A 20,451-nucleotide genomic window follows, 5' to 3' on the forward strand; every position below is an offset into this window, starting at 1 on the left:
GAGGAGGCCTGGGCCAAGGGCTGAATGTAACTGGAGCCAGAGAGCTCTCTTCTAGAAAGTGGGCCCAGCATTCACCCAGGAAACACAGATGCTTGTGTTTCACAGTCCGCAGCGCAGCCATATACGCACTCCACAGTCACTGAGTTGAACCACCCGCTACTCAGATGCTCTGTGTGCTGGGTGCTGCCATCCTGACCTTCTTGTTCTTCCTAGAGCCAAATGCCATTGCCTGCAGAAAGTAATGCAAAGACACCTAAAGCAATAAAATTTGGCAGGTGGCTGTGTTTCATCTTTGAAAGTTTGGTAAACTAAAATTTATGCACCATAGTAGAATCACATCTTCAGAATTTCAATAAGCAATGGCTTTAAGTTCTAAGACCACTGATACTATAATTAACCACTTATTAGAAGTCATGGTAATTATGGGAACACTTGTACAAATTATGACTGACAAAAAATCAGACAAAACAAAATTACATTCCCTGTGTCTGTGTCTCCAAGTATACCCCATGCTTCTAGTTTAATCCTTACTGGTTATTATATTTTCCATAGTGACTTTTTACATTTTCTTTTCTGGATAGACACAGATGTTTTATATTTGTCTGCACATCTGATTTGAGTTCAGCCACAATTTTGCTCATGCTTTGATTTTCCATTTTCCCTACCAGCTTGCTTTCTTCTGTTTAATGTTATATTTTACTTAAGGACATTCTTCAGTTGGACTTTGTTCTATCACGTCATCATTCTTTATGCCTTCCAGCATAACCTGGACGCTGAAGGGAGCAGAGACTAGAGTGCAGGGTGTTAGTGGTCAAGACAGAAATCAGTGAGGGGAGCGCATTCTGGAAATGGGACAGGAAGCAGTGTATCTCTGCACCGCTTAGGGGGTATTTTCTCTTCCTCAACCGTCAATCAACTCAACACTATACTTTGTGCTTTCTCATCCCTTAGGGGAACTGGAAACAGTTGGTGGTGCCGTAGTGCGTTGGAGATAACCACTTCTTCCTTCTCATTTTATGACTTAATAAATCTCTAACAACCACAGGAAAAAAGGGGGGACTTAAATCTATCCCATAATTAGCTGTAGCTACCCCTATGCTGGTTCTTGAAAAGCTTCGTTGAGTTTAATCTACATTTGAGCTTTCTCTGAAGGTCTTTAATTGATCATGGGAGGTTGAACTAAGTCTTCAGTTCTTTTCCCCTTTGTGAAGGAGTGGGAGTAAGGGCTCCAACGGTCTCACCATAGTTGGTTGGTCCCATTTTGAAACAATCTTGGGGACTGGCAAGAGTCATCTCATTAGCGCAATGTAAGGCCTGGTTAAAATGAAACTGTTATGTGTAAGAAAAGCTTTTCCTTTTATATTTATTGCTCTGAACTATTTTTTTTTAATTTAAAAAGTTCCCACAAAAATTTCCACAGAAGGATTTCTATGATCAAAAGACTTTTAGAAGTTCTATGCTAAGAACCAAGTATAGAGTTCATATATGAACATGTTCTGCACCCCAATATCATACTTATCCTGTTGTATACTGCTTCCCTATGAATGTGGACGTGCTGGTAGTAAAAGCAGAGGGAAGGCTCCAGAGAAGAGAGAGTGGTAACAGATTTTATGAAGCTTGCCTCTGCTTTCATACCAATTTTTGCTTCCCTTAACCTACTGAGAGAACTCAAAAAATGTTCCTATCCTAATGAAAGAATTCACAAAATGTTACTAAAACCAACTTTTGCCCACTGTAAATAAGATTTTGTCCTATTGGACCAAGGTCAGTCTTGTTCATTGGTCCCTGACAACAATTTCAAGCCTAAGGATTATAACTCCTGCCAGAGGAATATGTTCTTTCCTCTTCAATCATACGACAAATCAGGCCCCACATGAGAGCAGTTCACAAATCAATCAGCTTGCTTCAAGGAACACAAAGGCGGAACACACGAAAGTAAGGGAAAGGAATATATGGATATGTAGGCAAAACTGGGTGAAAGAAAATTAGTTGACACACAGCTTTAGGAATGAATGAACCATGCACTCCTGAATGAAATCCTGTGGATGGTTACAGAGGTCAGTCCCTTCCATGATGGCAGTGGAAAAGATCCAGACTGCTCTGAAGTCATCAGCCTTGAAGAAAAGGACTTATTTGCCCCAACAGTCTCCACACCTATAGCTTAAAGGTAGAATCAAGAGATGTGTCACACACGGCATCTGATACGCTGGTCACTATAGTCTAAGGAAGTGTCTATCTAAGAGGCCCAGATTCTAGCAGTCTTATTTGCATATTGACCGACAGCCATCAGGGTGATTGCCACTGTGAGGTCAAGATGATCAACCAGTTATTTGCCTTAGTTACAGCTTGTGTGACAAGAGGGAGTTCAAAATCGAGTTAGTACTTTCAGTGTATGGTCAAAATAGTCATAATTCAATACCACTTTCCTCAGATTCAAAAGAGCCATTACATGGCAAAATGCACATCACAATACCATCCCCATTTCACAATACCACTTCTGAATAATGCTCAGTGTCTTCTCTTTTTAGCGTATGTATGTTTGTATGTATGTACATGTGTGTGCATTTGCACATATGTGTGAAGGACTGAGGACTGCTAGGACTCCAACCCAGGACAAACAGCTAATTTAGATGCCTACTAACATATCAAAACAGATGTCATCCGCCAGCCTCCCTCCGCATTGCTAGTACCTGTTACAGAGACATCCTGGCTTGTATACCTTGCCCCCAAACCTAACTCTCCAGCCCAGGGACTGGAATGTCCCCTTCCCCCAGCTTCTCTTCGCTATGTAGCCCAGACATTTTGGCTATGTGGTCCCTTTGGTCTCCTGATTTCTTGGCTCACTCCTAGACTCTTGGCCTCTGGTTCCTGTGCTCTCCCTGCAACCCCCATCTATGGCCTGGTCCACTCTGCATCATTTCAGATGCTGCTGGCTATGCACTTCCTTTTATCTATAATAAATATTTCAACCCCTTAGGCACAGTCGTGTCTTCATTTTATTTCCTTTTTATTTTTCATTTGAGAACAATCTCAGGTATAAATTTCAGGAACACCATCCACTTCCTTTGAGGCAGGGTCTCTCATGGTTCTGGAAACATCAATTATGCTGGATTATATAGACAAGAAGCTCCCAGGGACCTGCCTGGATCTGCTATCTCAGTGCTGGGACTGCAAGCATGGATCATCACACATGACATTTCCAAGTAGGTTCTGAGCATCAGTCTCAGGTCCTCATGCTTGCAAGGCCACCAACGACTTTACCATCTCCCATTCTTCCATGAACTTCTTATTATTTACTACATTAATTATAATATCTAAGTTTTAGCCATTCAATCAGACTTTTTATTGCTTCCAGAACCCTCTTAGATATCTGAATGAAGTGTTATATGAACTAAATAGCCCACATAAGGTTTTGTAAGGAAAACCTAATTTATCTAAAGCTTATAGATAAATTTCTTTTGTCGTGGGAAGAGAGTTCCACATTAGGAACTAAGCAAGCAATGAGAAAATTCATGTCAAAGTTCTAAGGAACAATTTTAGGCATGTTTCTCAACTTCCTCTTTCCTGTGTCTTTAAATCACCGGACACCAGTCTTCTGTGTACATCATTGGCCATCCTTGGGACGTTTAACTCGGAACTTGTAGAGGTTGATTGGAGCTCTGGCCTGTTTGAAGGAAGCCAGGTCCCTGATTCATATCACGGAGAGACAGATTCAAGAAGACTGTGACCCTCTGAACCTACACCTAAATAATGGTTCAGGAAAGACAGCGTCGAGGTGAGGTGAGCCACCCTGTCTCAGAGGAGACAGTGGACATGTGTGGTGTGATGAGGAGTTGCCTGGGGTAAAGACACAGAGAAGTGGGCAGGCTGAGGGCATAGAAGAGAGCCAGACAGCACACCTATGGGAATTTGAAGTAAGTGTGATTATCTCAGAGCCAGAAGCCCTTGAAAAAAATAAGAAGCCAAATACTGAAAGGGAATGTAATAAGATGGGGCATCAATGGAAGAATGTAATTCTTAAGAAGAAAGTATAAGGACAAGGGAATTGCAGGTGTCTGAGGGTAAAATTTTTCTAGGTGTGTGTGTGTGTGTGTGTGTGTGTGTGTGTGTGTGCATGTGCTTCAGAGATGACCTGGTCATTTATTCTAGGGCTTTGACAGATTTTTACTCCTTTACCTTTATAATTAGTCCGAGCGTTTTGTCTGGTTAGTCATTGCTCTAAGCTTTTTGGTCTTGTGGTGAGTATACCTGCTTGCTCTCTCACAGGAAAGGGAGTCTGCTGGACACTGAGACTCTGGTCAGTTGCTGTGATTTCCATTTTACTCCTCAGTGCCTGTTTCATCGCGAGCTGTGTGTGTAAGTTCTTCACTGATGCATGTCACTTCTGGGCACTTTCTTGTCTGTTCTGCAGAGACTCCCAAGTGATGCTTTTTCAGTTTGGTTTTGGCTTTTTGAGACAGTGTTTCTCTGTGTAGTCTTGTCTGTCCTGGAACTCTGTGGACCAGGCTGGCCTTCAATTCAGAGATTCACATTCCTCTACCTCCCAAGTGCTGGGACTAAAGGCATGGGCCACCACACCCAGCTGGGGCTATTTTTTGAGTCCCATTAACTGCTCAGACCTTACATGTACTGCTCTTTTTTGTTGTTGTTGACTTCTATTTCTCATTGTTTTCTTTCCATCTTTTAACCTCTGGGATTTCACCCAGCATTGCTAACACGCTATTATTTGTAGATATCATCTGTAACATTGCCTTCCAGCACTGGGTTCACCAGCAATCACATTCTCTGGTCACAGCATCTCTCTACTAGGAGTGCAACTCCAGTTGATTTTATAATGTCGGCAGTTTACATTCTTCCATTCATATGGGATTTTTTTTTTTTCTCAACACGAGAGGAAAAAGTAAGCAAATTGTTTACAATGAGGATTGAGGAGATAAAACATTCCTGCTCTGTTTCATCTGCCCACAAAGCCATATCTGAAGTCTATTGTGCCAGAAGCTTTGATGATGTCCTTTGCGGTCTACAGTCTGCGTCTCTATTTGCTGTGAAGATGGTCACAGTAGTCACTGCACAGTCCAGGAGGGAGTGGGAGTGACTTATGCCAAGTGCCTCATGTCTGCAGTCTGTCTGCCATGAGACATCATTCTCACTGAAGCAGGATCTGCTCTAATTGGCACAGCCAGGCCTAAGAGGCCGGGGTAGGGTAGTTAAGGATAGTTACTTTACTAGTCAAGAAGAAACAGAAGTTCAAGATCCAAAACATGAACTAGAAACATTTGCTTAAAACAGTGAAGAAAGTCTGTTTTTGTTAACATTGTTTAATATGCACACTCATGAACAAAATGATATTTTTATTATTACTATTTTTTATTAATTTTTTAAATTTAATTTTTTTTCACAATTTATTCATTACATATCCTGATTGAAGTCCCCTCTCTCAACTCCCTCCAGCCCCACCCTCCCAACCTCTTCCCCCCATCCCCTTCCCCTAGTCCACTGAAAGGGCGAGTTCTCCACTATTGCCATCTGTCCATAGCTTGTTAAGTCTCATGAGGACTGCCTGGATTCTCTTCCCTCGTGGCCTGTAAAAGCCACAACATCAGGAGCGAGTGATCAAAGAGTAGTCCACTGAGTTCATGATAGAGACAGCCCCTGATCCCCTCACTCAGAGATCCACATGGAGACTGAGCAGGGGGCCTAGGTCTTCTCCATCCACGGTCCTTTGTTGCTGCATCAGTCTCTGCAGGACCCTCTGGGCTCAGATCTTTTAGTTTTGTTGGTCTCTTTGTGGGGCTCCTGTCCCCTCCATGTCCCTCTATTCCCACCCCTTTCTTCCTCTGTAAGACTCCCTGCACTCTGAGCAAAGGTTGGCCGTTAGTCTCAGCATCTGTTTCGATACCCTGTTGGGTGAATCTCTTCAGAGGACCCTCTATCTTAGGCTCCCATCCTGTTTCCTTTCTTCTGCCACTTCTGGTGTCTATCCTGTTTGCCACTCTGAATGAGATTTAAGCAACCCCACATCCAACAGATGTATATATCCAGGATATATAAAAAAACTCAATAAATTAGACACCAACAAACCAAACAATCCAATCAAAAATGGGGTGTGGAGCTAAGCAGAGAACTCTCAATAGAGGAATATAGAATGGCAGAGAAACACTTAAAGAAATGCTCAGCATCCTTAGTCATCAGGGAAATGCAAATCAAAACAACTCTGAGATTCCATCTTACACCTATCAGAATGGCTAAGATAAAAAGGTCAAATGACAAAACATACTGGAGAGGATGTGGAGAAAGGGGAATCCTCACCCATTGCTGGTGGGAATGTAAACTTGTACAACCACTTTGGAAATCAATCTGGCACTTTCTCAGAAAACTGGGAAACTACCCCAAGACCAAGCTATACTGCTCCTGGGCATATATCCAAAATATGCTCAACTATACAGCAAGGATATTTTCTCAGCCATGTTCACAGCAGCTTTATTTGTAATAGTCAGAATCTGGAAACAACCCAGATGTCCTTCAACTGAGGAATGGATACAGAAATTGTGGTACATCTATACAATGGAATATTACTCAGCTATTTAAAAAAAAATCATGGAATTTTCAGGCAAATGGATGGAACTAGAAGAGATCATCCTGAGTGAGATAACCCAGAAACAGAAAGACAGGCATAGTATATACTCACTTATAAGCAGATATCAGTCATATGATATAGGATAGCCATATACAGACCTAAAAAAGGTAAATAACAAGGAAGACCCATGGGAGGATGCTTAAATCTCATTCAGAATGACTGAATGATAATCTTAAAAAACAATTTTTGTTTATCCTTTAAAACTTTCATGCTTAAATACAATGTATCTTGATCATATCTACCCCAGATATTTAAAGAACTCCTACCTGCAACCAGGAATGGTTAGGATATGGTAACATACCCATTATTCTTGCCTAGAAGTTGTTCAAACAAATGAAGCCAGACACTGGTGTGTCAACAGATAATCACGAAGAACCTGTGGCAGATCCCTGATGCAGGGCATTGTTATTAATTGATATAGAAGATGAAATGTTTGTCCCAAAAAATAAAACAGATGTTATAGTGGGGGAGGAGCAAATGAGGAGCTGTAGGAATCACTGATGTAAGTGAATTCAGGGGAGCAATGCTTTAGTCTGGGCTTCAGTGGGTTTGCCTGAGAAGTGGGGGAGGTGGAGAGGAAGTGCTCTGGCCTGGCCCACATAGAGGACATGAGGCTGCAGGGCTGGTTCTGATGATGCTCATTCCCTCCTTTCTTCACAGTGACTTACCAGGTTACGACGGACAACCCCAATAGAAGACTGTTTGAACTCCATACATATCATTCCAGTATCAGCTGCTTCAGTGAAGGGACCATGGTGTCAGGTGAAGATTCTCAGTATTTCCCTTGACTTGGGAGAAAGACGGGGGTGTGGTGATTCAACTTGGAAACCATCAAGCTTTCTCTAAGCTTACATCGTCAGTTCAGGTTCTGGTTATTTCTATGAAACGACTCAATTCAGTTCCCAGGCATCTTGCTTTTGGGAAACACTGTGAGCACACAACACACAGTCTGTCACTTAAACTCCGGAAATCATTCATAAAGATTCTCATGAGTTTTACATTCATTGCGTAAAATTCTTTTCACCATTTACGTGTCTCAATTAATACTATCCAACCCTATTCCAAGTATCAGCTTTATTACTGGGGAAACTGAGCCTGCCCTTGTCCAGAATGCATAAATGGTAAAGTCATGTCCAGAGAGTTAAGTTGAGTATCATCTCTGCCTTACCTCTGTGTGATGCTAAAGACAGTTAGGCCCTTGTCTGTAGTTTTCCTTACGGACTTAATACTTACACATGAAAAAGAATGCCATCTAGACATCTGTCAGAGTCCTAATCCAAGAACTCATTCACTCACTGTGCCACTTTCGTGGAGAAATTCTTGAGAAATGAAGACAGAGCAAAAGCTCCTCCTACATCTAGGAGATGTTGGGTTTCCCCCTTCTCCCCTTTTAGTTACTGGTGAGGATGTGTTGCCTAGCAATGTGACAGTGTTGTCAGCTCGCTCTAAGCATGCTTTTCTTAACTCATTGAGTTCTTTGGGTCAAACAACTATGAAGCTGATTTTTCCTCCAGCGAAACATAATTTCAAGAAGATAGTCTTACTCTTATTTTTTGGAGACACTTATACAATAATAGCTCATATATCAAATTTAAGACAGGGTTTGACATATAGCCCAAGAAGGGTTCAACTCCTTGGGAAGTCTAAACTAGCTTGTACTCCCAATCATCCTGGTTCAGCCTCTTGAGTGCTGGGATTACAGATGTGCAGGACCTCACCAGGTTACAACTGCAGTGTTAAAGAGTATCTTCCTGGAGAGGAAAAATGGTCACTTTGCCTTCAGGAGGCTCTGAAATGAGACAGAAATGGATTTTAATTAAATTAACTTTGCATCCATCCATAAACACAATTCCTAAGTGTATCCAGCTTAAAATTACGGCCAAGCATGCTGTTTGGCAAAGTTAATTCTATTTGTAGATAAGTTTATGTGATGAAATTATTTTATACAATACCATACGAGAAAATAAAAATAGTGGACATTTTGACAATACTCTTGAATTAATACAATAAAAAACTTTCAGTAAAAAAAAAGTTTTTATTTTATCATTCATGGTGATGCATTAAATTCTCTAATTCCAGCACTTGGGAGGTTGAGGCAGAAAATTTTCTTCAGGTCTGAATTCAGCCTGGTCTACCTAGAGAGTTTTAAAGCTATGCAGTGAGATTCTGCTTCAAAGAAAAATAATTAGCTGGGTGTAGTAGTCTGGGCTGGCACCTATGGTCTCTTAGAGTATGTAGAACATCCATTCAGTCCCTTTTCTCTTTTTCAGTCTTCAATGAAAATTCAGCTGTTATTCTAATGTGGTCTTCTTTTATATGTCACTTGGGCTTTTCCCCTTGCAGCTTTTCATATTTTTCTGTGTTCTGTATGTATACTATTTTGATTATGGTGTGTTGTGGGACTATCTTTTCTGGTCCATTCTATTTGGTGTTCTGTACGCTTCTTGTCTACGTACAGAACTACGTACGTACAGACTACGCTCTAGTCATCTCTTTCTTTAGGTTGGAGAAATTTTCTTCTGTAATTTGCTGAAAATATTTCCTGTGCATTTGATCTGTTTCTTTTTCCTTCCTCAATTTTTATAGATACGGTCTTTTATAGGATCTCAGATTTCCTGGATGTTTTTAGATTGATATTTTTTTTTTGGCTGGGGTATCCATTTCTTCTATCTTGTCTTCAATGACTGAGATTCTCTCTTCCATGTCTTGTACTCTGTTGTTGAGTCTTGTCTCTTAGGTCTTGTTTTACTTCCTCAATTGTATCTCTGGGTTTTACTTAGTGATTATAAAATTGTACAGTTTTATCTTTGGATTTTACTTAGTAGTTATATTTTTACTTCCACGTCATGAATTATTTTCTTTATTTTATTCCACCATGTATGTTTTTACAGACTTCAAATGCAATGGTATTTTTGTAGGTGATTTTGGTCTCATATTGCTTCATTTGGGTATTTAAAAAAATCTTACTGGTCTTTTGCTTGTATGTAATGGTTTCTATTTTTTATGGGCTTTGTTTCTGTGTCTCTGTGTGTTTCTAGTGCTTTTCTTCTATTTTAAATTATATCCTTCAAAAATTTGTCTGTCTTCTAAAGAAAGATAGACAGAAGGTATAGATTTGGATGTGTGGAGAGGTGACAAGGGTCTTGGAAGAGATGGGAAAGAAGAATCCATAATTAGAATATATTGTGTAAAAAATATTTTTAATTTAAAATAAAAGCCAAAAAATTAGCTCATAAAGATGAAAAAAATGTATATTTTGACCACAATTAAATAATAGTTAAAAAGCATACTTTATCTTCTTTACTTCATTCCTACTCAGGGAAGGTGTTAAGAAGTTCAGATGCTTGTGTCAGAGCATAAGCCCATGCTCTGCATCCTTAATAATCAATAAATGATGGTTATAATTCTTGAATGTTTGATATTCCATAAAAATTAGTAAGAAGCAACATTTATGGCACAGTTATTCTGAGCTAAATACTGTATAAAATGCTTCAGAGATATTATGTGATTAAGTAACCCATGAAGTCAGCGCTGCTCTCAATATCAGCTCTCTGGTTGCAAATTATACACTCAGAGAACAGTACATGCTGTGGTTATATTGAGAAAGGGCCCGGAGTAGGGTAGAACATGCCTCCTTTACCTTATTTGCCTCATCTCGCATCACAGAAAAAATGTGGGGATGCTGCCCAAATCACTGGAAGCCATTTGGTTCCAGCTGCTACCTCATTTCCACCAAGGAGAACTTCTGGAGCATCAGTGAGCAGAACTGCGTTGAGAGGGGGGCTCATTTGGTGGTGATCAATACTGAAGCTGAGCAGGTAGCTCTTTTTCATTGTTCATTAAGCCCTTTTCTCTGCTCCTTGAACAGACTGTCCACTTCCTAATCCATAAAGGCTCTGGCAATCACGCCTTTACTTCATGGTTTTTATGAGTTTGATTACTTTAGAGTCTTCATGTAAGTGGAATCATGTATTATTATTATTATTTATGTGTGTGTGTATGTGTGTGTGCATGTGTGTATTTTTGTCTGGCTGATTTCATTTGGCATGATACCCTCAAGGTTCATCCATGTTGTAATATGTGACTTTTTCCAATTTTAAGTTGGATTATTCCATTATATGTATATGTATATTGTTTTATATGATATTTTAGCATCTTAAGGTGTAACTGACAGAAAAAAGTAGATATTTCCAGTGTATAATGTGATTGTTTGCTATAGGTATACATTGTAAACCGAGTACTATAATGAAATTAATGCTCAAACCCAACACATGCATGTATGTATGTGTGAGAAAACACTCAAAATACCACCGTCTTTCCATTCAGTGAGTGGTTTTCATGCAGATTGCTTCCATTCTATGGCTATTATGAATAGTGCAATGACTCTAGTTGTGTAAATATCTTCTTTAATCCTACTTTTTAAAAAGGTATTTCACCACTCAAGAAGGCAGAATCAGGTGGATCTCTGTGAGTTCAAAGCCAACCTGGTCTACAAAGCAAGTCCAGGATGGCCAAGGCTACACAGAGAAACCCTGTCTCAAAAAAAAAAAAAACAAAACAAACAAACAAACAAACCACAAAACAACAAAACAGCACTTCATAATTTCATTCTTCTAGAATCTTCTTTGATCAAAGTTTCCTGCATCATTTTCTCTTATCCTCTGAATTCCCTCTGAATTCCCTCTTCTTTCCAAATCTCCCTTTCTACTTTGTGTGTGTGTGTGTGTGTGTGTGTGTGTGTGTGTGTGTATGACACTCATATTTCAATAACCCCATGAACATGGGTGAGCATCTACTTGCTTGAGTGAGGTCAATGCCCCAGCAGCAAAACCTCTGAGAAATATTACTCCCTTTCTACTGCCAACTGCTCGCTGCCCCTAGCTCCTCAGGGAGGGATACGATCTTGCCAGCCCCTCTCACATCCATGATGGAATGTTGGTGGTTCCAGTCTTGAGCATGTCTTTCACAGGTAACCATTGCTGTTGTGCATTTCAACGGCATCCCTTTCCCTCTGTGATACCCACTGAGGTTGGGGTGGTGTAGATGTCCCATTGAAGAGCATTGACTTGTTATGAATCTCTACGTGAACTGTCACCTGCTGTAAATGGAAGCTTTTCTGAAGGCTCTGTAGCCTTTCTGAACAATATCTTATAAAGAGCTATCTCAGACCAAACACTGGGATTTTAATGATCACTTTATTTAATTCACATTGGTTAATAACTTCTTGAGCAGCTATATCCATGGAGGATAACTCCCTTCAAACTCCATTTTTTCAGATTTACTTATTTATTATATATACAATGTATATTATATATGCAATGTATATATCCAACGTACACCTGAAGAGGACACCAGATCTAATGATAGTCATGGTTATGAGACACTATGTGGTTCCTGGGAATTGAACTCAGAACCTCTGAAAGAGCAGCCAGTGCATTTAACCTCTGAGCCATCTCTCCCATACTCCATTTTTTAATTTTAATTTCATTTTTATTAATTACAGTTTACAGGTTGGGAAAGGCGCTTCACCAACCCTATATCTGACAGAGGGCTAATATCCAGAATATATAAAGAAGTTAAGAAGTTAAACAGCAACAAATCAAGTAGCCCAATTTAAAAATGGGGTACAGGGCTAAACAGAGAATTCTCAATAGAGGAACATTGAATGGCAGAGAAACACTTAAAGAAATGTTCAACATCCTTAGTCATCAGGGAAATGCAAATCAAAACAAGGCAAACTCCATTTTTAAAATTGTATTTTTAATTGGCTTACAAAACAGTAGGTTTTCACACTGACTTTTTCACACATCCTAAGTTTTGGCTAAAACCTCCCCCCATCCATTCAGTTCCCTCATCACCCACCACACTCCGGCCCGATCCTTTACATTCCCAGTATTCACTCCATCTATTTTCATAGCATCTCGGTTCTACTATCCCTTCTTGGGCCGAGACTAACTAGTAATTTTTCCCACGCTGTTAATTTATCTGCACAATTCACAATTTCATTTTCTTTACAACTCCATGGTGTACCTGTCTCCCATTTTCATCTTTCATTTTCAGTTGGCGGACATCTAGACTGATCCCATTTCCTAGCTACTGTGCGTAGAGCAGCAATGAACACGGATGAGTAAACACCTCTCTGTAGCAGAGTCCTTTGGGTGTGTGCCCAGGAGTGATATGGTGACAATTCCCACGTGGAATTTCTGGTTTCCATGTCTTGAGAAAACCCCACACTCATTTCTGTGGTGGTTGCACCAGCTTATACTGCCACCAACAAGAACAAGTATTTCTCTTTCCCCGTCTCCTTGTCAGTGTTTGTTGTCATTTGTTTTCTTGTGACTGCTACTCTGACTGGGGTGATTCTGAAACCAAAACAAGTTCTAATTTGCATTTCCCTGATGAATAATGATGCCGAACGCTTTTAATCAGATAACTTCTCATGTGAGTTCACTGTGTTTGCTGCATTCCAACCCTTTCCTGACCCCGATTCCCTGTGTAGAACATCTTTTAACATTCCTGTTGGCCATTTGTAGATTTTCCTTGGAAAAAAATGTCAGCTCAACATTACCATTCCCCACACTTTTTTTAATTTTATTTATTTTTTTATTTTTGTATTAATCACAGCATTCCCCACACTTTTTAATTGTGTTATTTCTTTGGCTCTTGTTGGTTATAGGTATTTTTAAATATATCTTGGATATTAGTCCCTTATCAGATATATGGCTTTCAAAAATCTTCTTTAATACAATTGGTTGCTTTTTTTATTTGCTGTTTTTGTTGTTGTTGTTGTGTTTTGTTTTATTTTTTGCTTATCAAAAGCTTTTTAGTTTAGTTTGGTATATTACTTTGTCTATTTTTATTTTGTTGCCTGTTCTTTTGGTATCACATCCCAGAATGCATTGCTAGTTCCAATGCAATGATGCTTTTACCTTAGGTTTTCTTTCAAGAGTTTACAATTTTGTACCATTCATTTAAGTCTTTTAAGCACTTTGAATTAACTTTTGCATGAAGTATAAGGGAAGGGACTAACCTCATTCTTCTCCCACAACATTCATTCCCAACTCATTTTAAAAAGTTTGTCCTTTTTTCATCATGTGATCTTGGCACTTGATCAGAGACCACGTGGGTATACATATGAGTTGATTTACCCACTCTTCATATGAGTTGACTTATGCACTCTTCAGGAAAATGGAATGTCTCTCTACTTACTAGCATGATTTCTGATTTTCTTAATCAATGACTTCAGATTTCAGAATACATTGTTTTGCTTCCTGAGTTGGCTGTCCCCTGGGTTAAGCTTATCCTTACATAGTTTATTCTTTTTGATTCTATTGTAAAGAGCTGTCCTCTTACTTGCTTTTCAGATTTTTTTTTTTACTGTGAAGAAATGGTGTTGATTTTTGTATGTCGATTTCATATCCTGCAACCTTGTTGAAAACCACTGGTGTATCTCCAGACAGAGTCCAAAATCCTGAGAACCAGAGGCATCAGAAGGCAGATAGGCAGGAAGCAAAATAAGATGAACTCCTCTTTCCTTTGACTCTGTTCTAGTCAGGCCCTCAAATGTTTGGATGATGTCTACCCACATGAATAAGGGCAAGTTATTTTACTGAGATCCCAGATCCTGTAGCCAGTTATATCTGAGAACATGTTACAGATATACTCAGAAATGGTGTTTTAATCTGGGCATCCTTGGCTCTGTCAGGTAAAGACATAGAATCCAATATATTAACATTTAAACACTTAACATTTTAGAAGAGATTAAAAGTAGAAAAAAACAACCTAATGGAATTAGAGATGATTCTTTTAATTGGTGGAAATGAATAATGAAGGTTCATGGGTTAGGGTCTTCTGGCTTTGCAAGAAATGTTGATATTTTTGGTTCCTGTGCTATTGGTTCAAATGACCATTCCTTTCACTTGTGTTTTCTTCTATTCCATATGGCTGTGAAGTCTGTAAAGAATGCTCACTTTGTTAACATGAAAATTCCAAGTTGTTAACTCCCTTTTATTCCTACAGACTTTCATTACCCAACAGCTGAATGAGTCACTTTCTTACTTTCTGGGGCTTTCTGATCCACAAGGTAATGGCAAATGGCAATGGACTGATAATACTCCTTTCAGTCAAACGGTCAGGTAAGTGCAATCCTAGATTAATGAAACATTGGGATTATTTACATTGAAAAGTTAGGGAAATTTTGCTAGATGTGACTATTTTTTTTTTTTTGTTTAACTCTATTTATTTATTTATTTGGCTCTTCTTTTTTAATTCTTTATTAATTACACTTTATTCACTTTGTATCCCCCCGTGGTTCCTTCCCTCCTCCCATCCCACTCCCTTCCTTCTTACCCCCTCTGCATGCATGCCTCTCCCCAAGTCCACTGATAGGGGTGGTCTTCTTTTCTTTCTTTCTGATCCTAGTCAGTTAGGTCTCATCAGGAGTGGCTGCATTGTCTTCTTCTGTGGCCTGATAATGCTGCTTCCCCCTCAGGGGAGGGGGAAGGTAATTAAAGAGCAGGCCAATCAGTTCATGTCAGAGATAGTCCCTGTTCCTATTATAATGGAACCCACTTGGATACTGAACTGCCATGGGCTACATCTGTGCAGGGGTCTTAGGTTATCTCCATGCATAGTCCTTGGTTGGAGTATCAGTCTCAGGAAAGACCCCTATGCTCAGATTTTTTGGTTCTGTTGCTCTCCTTGTGGAGTTCCTGTCCTCTCCAGATCTTACTGTTTCCCACTTCTTTCCTAAGATTCCCTGCACTCTGCCCAAAGGTTGCCCATAAGTCTCAGCATCTGCATTGATAGTCTGCAGGGCAGAGCTTTTCAGAGGTCATCTGTGTCAGGCTCCTAACTTGTTCCTTCTTTTCTCCTTCTTCTGATGTCCATCTGTTTACCTTTCTGATAGGGATTGAGCATTTTAGCAAGAGTCCTCCCTCTAGATTAGTTTGTAGGTGTAGATTAGTTTGTAGATTAGATTTAGGTGTACAGATTTTAGTAGGTTTATCCTATATTATATGTCTATATGAGTGAGTATATACCGTCTGCATCTTTCTGCTTCTAGGATAGCTCACTCAGGATGATCTTTTCCAGATCCTACCATTTACCTGCAAATTTCATGATTTCTTTGTTTTTTTATTGCTGAGTAATATTCCATTGTGTATATGTACCACACCTTCTGTATCCATTCCTCCACTGAGGGGCATCTGGGCTGTTTCCAGTTTCTGGCTATTACAAATAAAGCTGCTACAGACATGGTTGAGCTAATGTCCTTATTGTGTACTTGAGCCTCTTTTGGGTATATGCCTAGGAGTGGTATAGCTGGATTTTGAGGAAGCGCTATTCGTAGTTGTCTGAGAAAGCGCCAGATTACTTTCCAGAGTGGTTGTACCAGTTTACATTCCCACCAGCAGTGGAAGAGGGTTCCCCTTTCTCCACAACTTCTCCAGCATGTGTTATCACTTGAGTTTTTATTTTAGCCATTCTGATGGGTGTAAGGTGAAATCTTAGGGCCATTTTGATTTGCATTTCCCTTATGACTAATGACTTTGAACATTTCTTTAAGTGTTTCTCTGCCATTCGATATTCCTCTATTGAGAAGTCTCTGTTTAGCTCTGCAACCCTATATCTGACAGAGGACTAATTTCCAGTATGTATAAAGAACTCAAGAAGTTAAACAGCAACAAATCAAGTAATCCAATTAAAAAATGGAGTGACTATTATTTTTAATTATTACATGAGATTAAGTTCTCACTGAATACATGCATAATCTAAAGTTTCACAAAACTTTCTCTTTTAGAACTCACTTTACATATAAAATATTGGATAATGACTTCCTCATGAGTAATAGACCAATAAGATGAAAAACTAAATGAACCCAGTATCTACCTGACTCTAAAGATGGTGTTCTCAGCCATTATATTTTTTCTGCCTTTAAACACAAGTACAGACTAAATTAATTTAATAATCTCAGAATTTAAAATGACTAAATCAGAATTGTGACAAATATATCAGAATAATCACATAATAATACTTTTTGTTATCTTAAGTGAATTTATTGATATATTGCCTTGTTTTATCCTCATATAATCTCGTGACTTACTTTGAAACTATTATTAATTTTGTTTCTATTTTATTATGATTTTCATTATTATATATGAATTTTTATACATAATGTCAAAAGACATTGAATTTCTTAATCAGGGTCAAAATGAATAAGAACTTAAACAAGTATTTTATTTATTTTATGTCTGTTTCCCCTTTTATTAAACATAGATTTTTTTCTTAAATAATATAATCTGAGGAGTAGTTTTCCCTACTTCTACCAGTTCTTCCACACAGCCTCTTCTATTCATATCTACTCCCTTTTTTTGCGCTCATTGGAAAAGAACAGGTTTTTAGGTGATAACAACAAAACATAACAAAATAAAATAAGGTAAAACAAAAACCATCACATAGAAGTTGGGTAAGACAAACCAACAGAAAAATAAAAGAGCCCCAAGAGAGGGCACAAGAATCAGAAACCTACTCATCTACACATTCATAACTAAATTTTATAAAAGTACTAAACTAAAAACTAAAAGTACTAAACTAAAAGGACACCAGTGTAGACCCTGTGAATGCAGCTTCAGTCTCTCTGAGTTCATACAAGCCTTGCTCATGTTGATTCAGAGAGCCTTGTTCTCCTAGTGTTCTTTGTCCCCTCTGTCTCCCTCATCCCTTCGGCCTTCTCTTCCACACAGGGTTCCCTGAGCTCTGAGGTGAGGAATTTGATGGCCATGTCTTGTTTAGTTAGAGCTGTATGATACAAGGTCTATCTCTCTGTGTGTAATGTTTTGCTGTGGGTCTTCCTATCTGCTGCAGGAGGAGCCTCTCTGATGATGGCTGAATAAAACACTGACCTATGTGTACGCAGAATACCATTAGGAGTCATTTTATTGTTGCACATTTTTTTAGACCACTTGGTTTTGTGTTTACCCTACCAAATACTCCTAGAATTTGGTTTTTCCTACCCCCAACCTATATCCCCTTCTGTAGTCTTCATATGAGAGGGATAATTCACATTCATGATTAGGAAGCTGACATAAAGAGGCAACCTCTATAAATGCCAAAAAGAAAATATTTACATCATGGTCAAGGAGTTGTAAAAATAAGAAAGTAAATATATGATTTTAGGAAAAGATCAAAGTATACCACACCAGAAAAAAAAAAATGCAACGCTGCCTGTAGTTGGCATTTTAGAAATGGGTTGTGGGAGAAAGCAGAGAAAATGCTGGAATGTTCTCTCATTCAGTCTTATTTTTTGTTGTTTTTTAATTTGTTATAATTTATTCACTTTATATCTTGATTGTGGCTCCCTCCCTCCTCTCCTCTTGTTCTCCCCCTTCCCCTATGCACACAGAAAGGGGGAATCCTCTTCCCCTACTATCTGACCCTAACCTATCACCCTCTTCTTCTGTGGCCTGGCAAGGCATCCTCTCCAAGGGGAAATGATCTAAGATCTGGCAACTGAGTCCATGTCAGAGATAACTCTGGCTCCCCTTACTAGGGAACGCACATGGCGACTGAGCTGCCATGGTACATCTGAGCAGGAGGTTTGGTTCCTCTCCATGCATGGTCCTTGGTTGGTGCATCAATTTCTGCAGCTCCCCTCCACCCAGGCCCAGATGTGTTGGCTTTGTTGATCTCCTTGGGGAGCGTTTGTTTCTTCTGGGTCCTTCTATCTCCTCACTCTTTCATAAGACTCCCTGCACTCTGCCCAAAGTCTGGCTGTGAGTCTGAGCATCTGCTTCAATCCCCTGCTGGATGGAGTCTTTCAGAGGACATCTATGGACAACTCCTGTCCTGTTCCCTCTCTTCAACCACATCTGGTGTTTATTCTACCTGGCCTTCTGAATGAGAATTAAGCATCCTTCTTAGGGTCCTCCTTGTTACTTAGCTTCTTCAGGTCTATGGATTGTAGTGTGTTTATCTTGTATTCTGTGGCTAATGTCTGCTTATAAGTGAGTATATACCATACATGTCTTTCTGCTTCTGGGTTACCTCACTCAGGATGATCTTTTCTAGTTCCATCCATTTGTCTGCAAATATCACAGTTTTCTTGTTTTTAATAGCTGCGTAGTATTCCATTGTGTAGCTGTCTCACAATTTCTTTATCAATTTTTTGGTTGAGGAACATCTAGGTTGTTTCCAGATTCTGCCTATTACAAATAAAACTGCTATGAACATGGTTGATATAGTTGTATAGTGGAGCGTCTTTTGGGGATATGCCCAGGAGTGGTATATCTGGGTCTTAGGATCCCATCTTACACCCATCAGAATGGCTACGATAAAAAAACCTCACGTGACAGCACATTCTGAGGAGGATGTGGAGAAAGTAGAACTCTCCTCTGTTGCTGGTGGGAGTGCAATCTTGTCCAACCACTTTGGAAATCAATCTGACACTTTCTCAGAAAATTGGGAATAGCGCTACCCCAAGATCCAGATATACCATTCAACATTAAATTCCACTTTTCAAGCAACTGCCATGCACTCACAGAGGAGTTATTTGTGACTTTTGTTTCCTGTAGGTTCTGGCACCCAAATGAGCCCAATTCTCCTGCAGAGCGATGTGCTTCGATAGTTTTCTGGAATCCTGCGAAATGGGCCTGGAACGATGTTTTGTGTGATACTAAACGGCGTTCAATATGTGAAATGAAGAAGGTTTACCTATGAGTGGCATTTTATTCATTTATGCCCACCAAGAAACCATGTCTTCCTGGCATGTGCGTGTGACTGTAGCCATTCTCTCTCTAGATGCTCCTTTTCCCTGACAACAGAACGTGTCTTTTCTCTCTGTGATGGCCTGAGTTTTGTCAGCTTGGCACAAACTAGAGCCACCTGGGAAGGAGGATCCCCAGCTAAGGAATTGCCTCCACCAGATTGGCTTGTCACAAGTCTGTGGGGCATTTTCTTGATTAATGATTGTCGTAATTATTACGACACCTGGGCAGGTGGTCATGGGTTATGTAAGAAAGCAAGCTGTGAAAGCCATGGAGAAGAAGCCGGAAGGCATCATGCCTCCACCTCTGCCCTCGGGTTCCTGCCCCAGGTTCTTGCCCCTGTCTTCTTTCTATGACGAACTGCTATTAGTTGAAAGTATAATACGAAATAAACGGTTCCTCCAAGTTGCAGTATTTTATTTCATAGCAAAGGAGGAGCAGACAAGGATACCCTCTTTGTTCTGTTCTTTCATTCATCATTCATAGGTTTTCCTCTTTTCTTCATACTTCCACAATCTCTTTCCAGATCATGCCATTTAAGCTTTTAGAAGACTTAAAATACAGTGTTCTTTTAAAACCACTTTATTCACAAAATGCTATAGAAAACTCTCATGGTAAATGTTGTGGCTACGGCTAAAACCACAATCATCCAGGGATCTGACAAAAGCTCAAATCTGATTCCTGGATGGCTTACTCTCACAGCTGGTGCCTCGGTGCTGATTATGGCCAGTCAGCTCCTCACATACGGAAAACTCCACAGTGTAACCTGTGTGTGCTCAGAACACAGGGGGCCACCTTCCACTTGAGAAAGTAAGCAAAAACCTAAAGCTGCAGTTTTTCATGAGGCAGCTTCAGGATTTATACCCAACTTCTGCTTCACACAACTGAAGAAGATAATACCCCAAAGTGTAAAAAATGGAAAGTGAGAGTGTGTGGGAACCTTCTTGAAATCTGATTACCCCAACTTCCCTTTTTAGAAACAAAACAGGTATAACTGGAAGGAATAGAATTAAAAGTTCTTTGTTATAACAATGGACCCAAAGAAGCTAAGTA

General features: G+C 39.6%; 1 protein-coding gene across 2 annotated transcripts; it reads left to right on the forward strand.

Annotated features, from left to right (window-relative positions):
• The first annotated feature begins 3,724 nt into the window (after positions 1-3,724).
• On the forward strand, positions 3,725-19,351 carry LOC129678580 (C-type lectin domain family 6 member A). Of its 2 annotated transcripts, XM_055609451.1 has the most exons (6): positions 3,725-3,775; positions 4,267-4,356; positions 7,298-7,399; positions 10,304-10,455; positions 14,657-14,772; positions 19,207-19,351. In XM_055609451.1, the coding sequence occupies exons 1-6, from the start codon at positions 3,751-3,753 to the stop codon at positions 19,349-19,351; spliced, it is 630 nt and encodes a 209-aa protein (XP_055465426.1). In that variant the 5' UTR covers positions 3,725-3,750. The 2 variants fall into 2 exon arrangements, with proteins under 2 accessions (XP_055465426.1, XP_055465427.1); XM_055609452.1 differs by lacking the exon at positions 4,267-4,356 and having other exon boundaries at positions 3,751-3,775.
• The last annotated feature ends 1,100 nt before the right edge of the window (positions 19,352-20,451 follow it).

The sequence above is a fragment of the Psammomys obesus genome, unplaced genomic scaffold (genome assembly GCF_907164565.1).
Source record: "Psammomys obesus unplaced genomic scaffold, mPsaObe1.curated_primary_1811, whole genome shotgun sequence".
Lineage (NCBI taxonomy): Eukaryota > Metazoa > Chordata > Mammalia > Rodentia > Muridae > Psammomys > Psammomys obesus.

Coding starts and splice junctions, on each gene's coding strand:
- LOC129678580 (XM_055609451.1), top strand. CDS start 3,751: ATGGTTCAGGAAAGACAGCGTCGAG. Junction 3,776..4,266: donor TCAGGAAAGACAGCGTCGAG/GTGAGGTGAGCC, acceptor GCTCTCTCACAG/GAAAGGGAGTCTGCTGGACA. Junction 10,456..14,656: donor TCAATACTGAAGCTGAGCAG/GTAGCTCTTTTT, acceptor TTATTCCTACAG/ACTTTCATTACCCAACAGCT.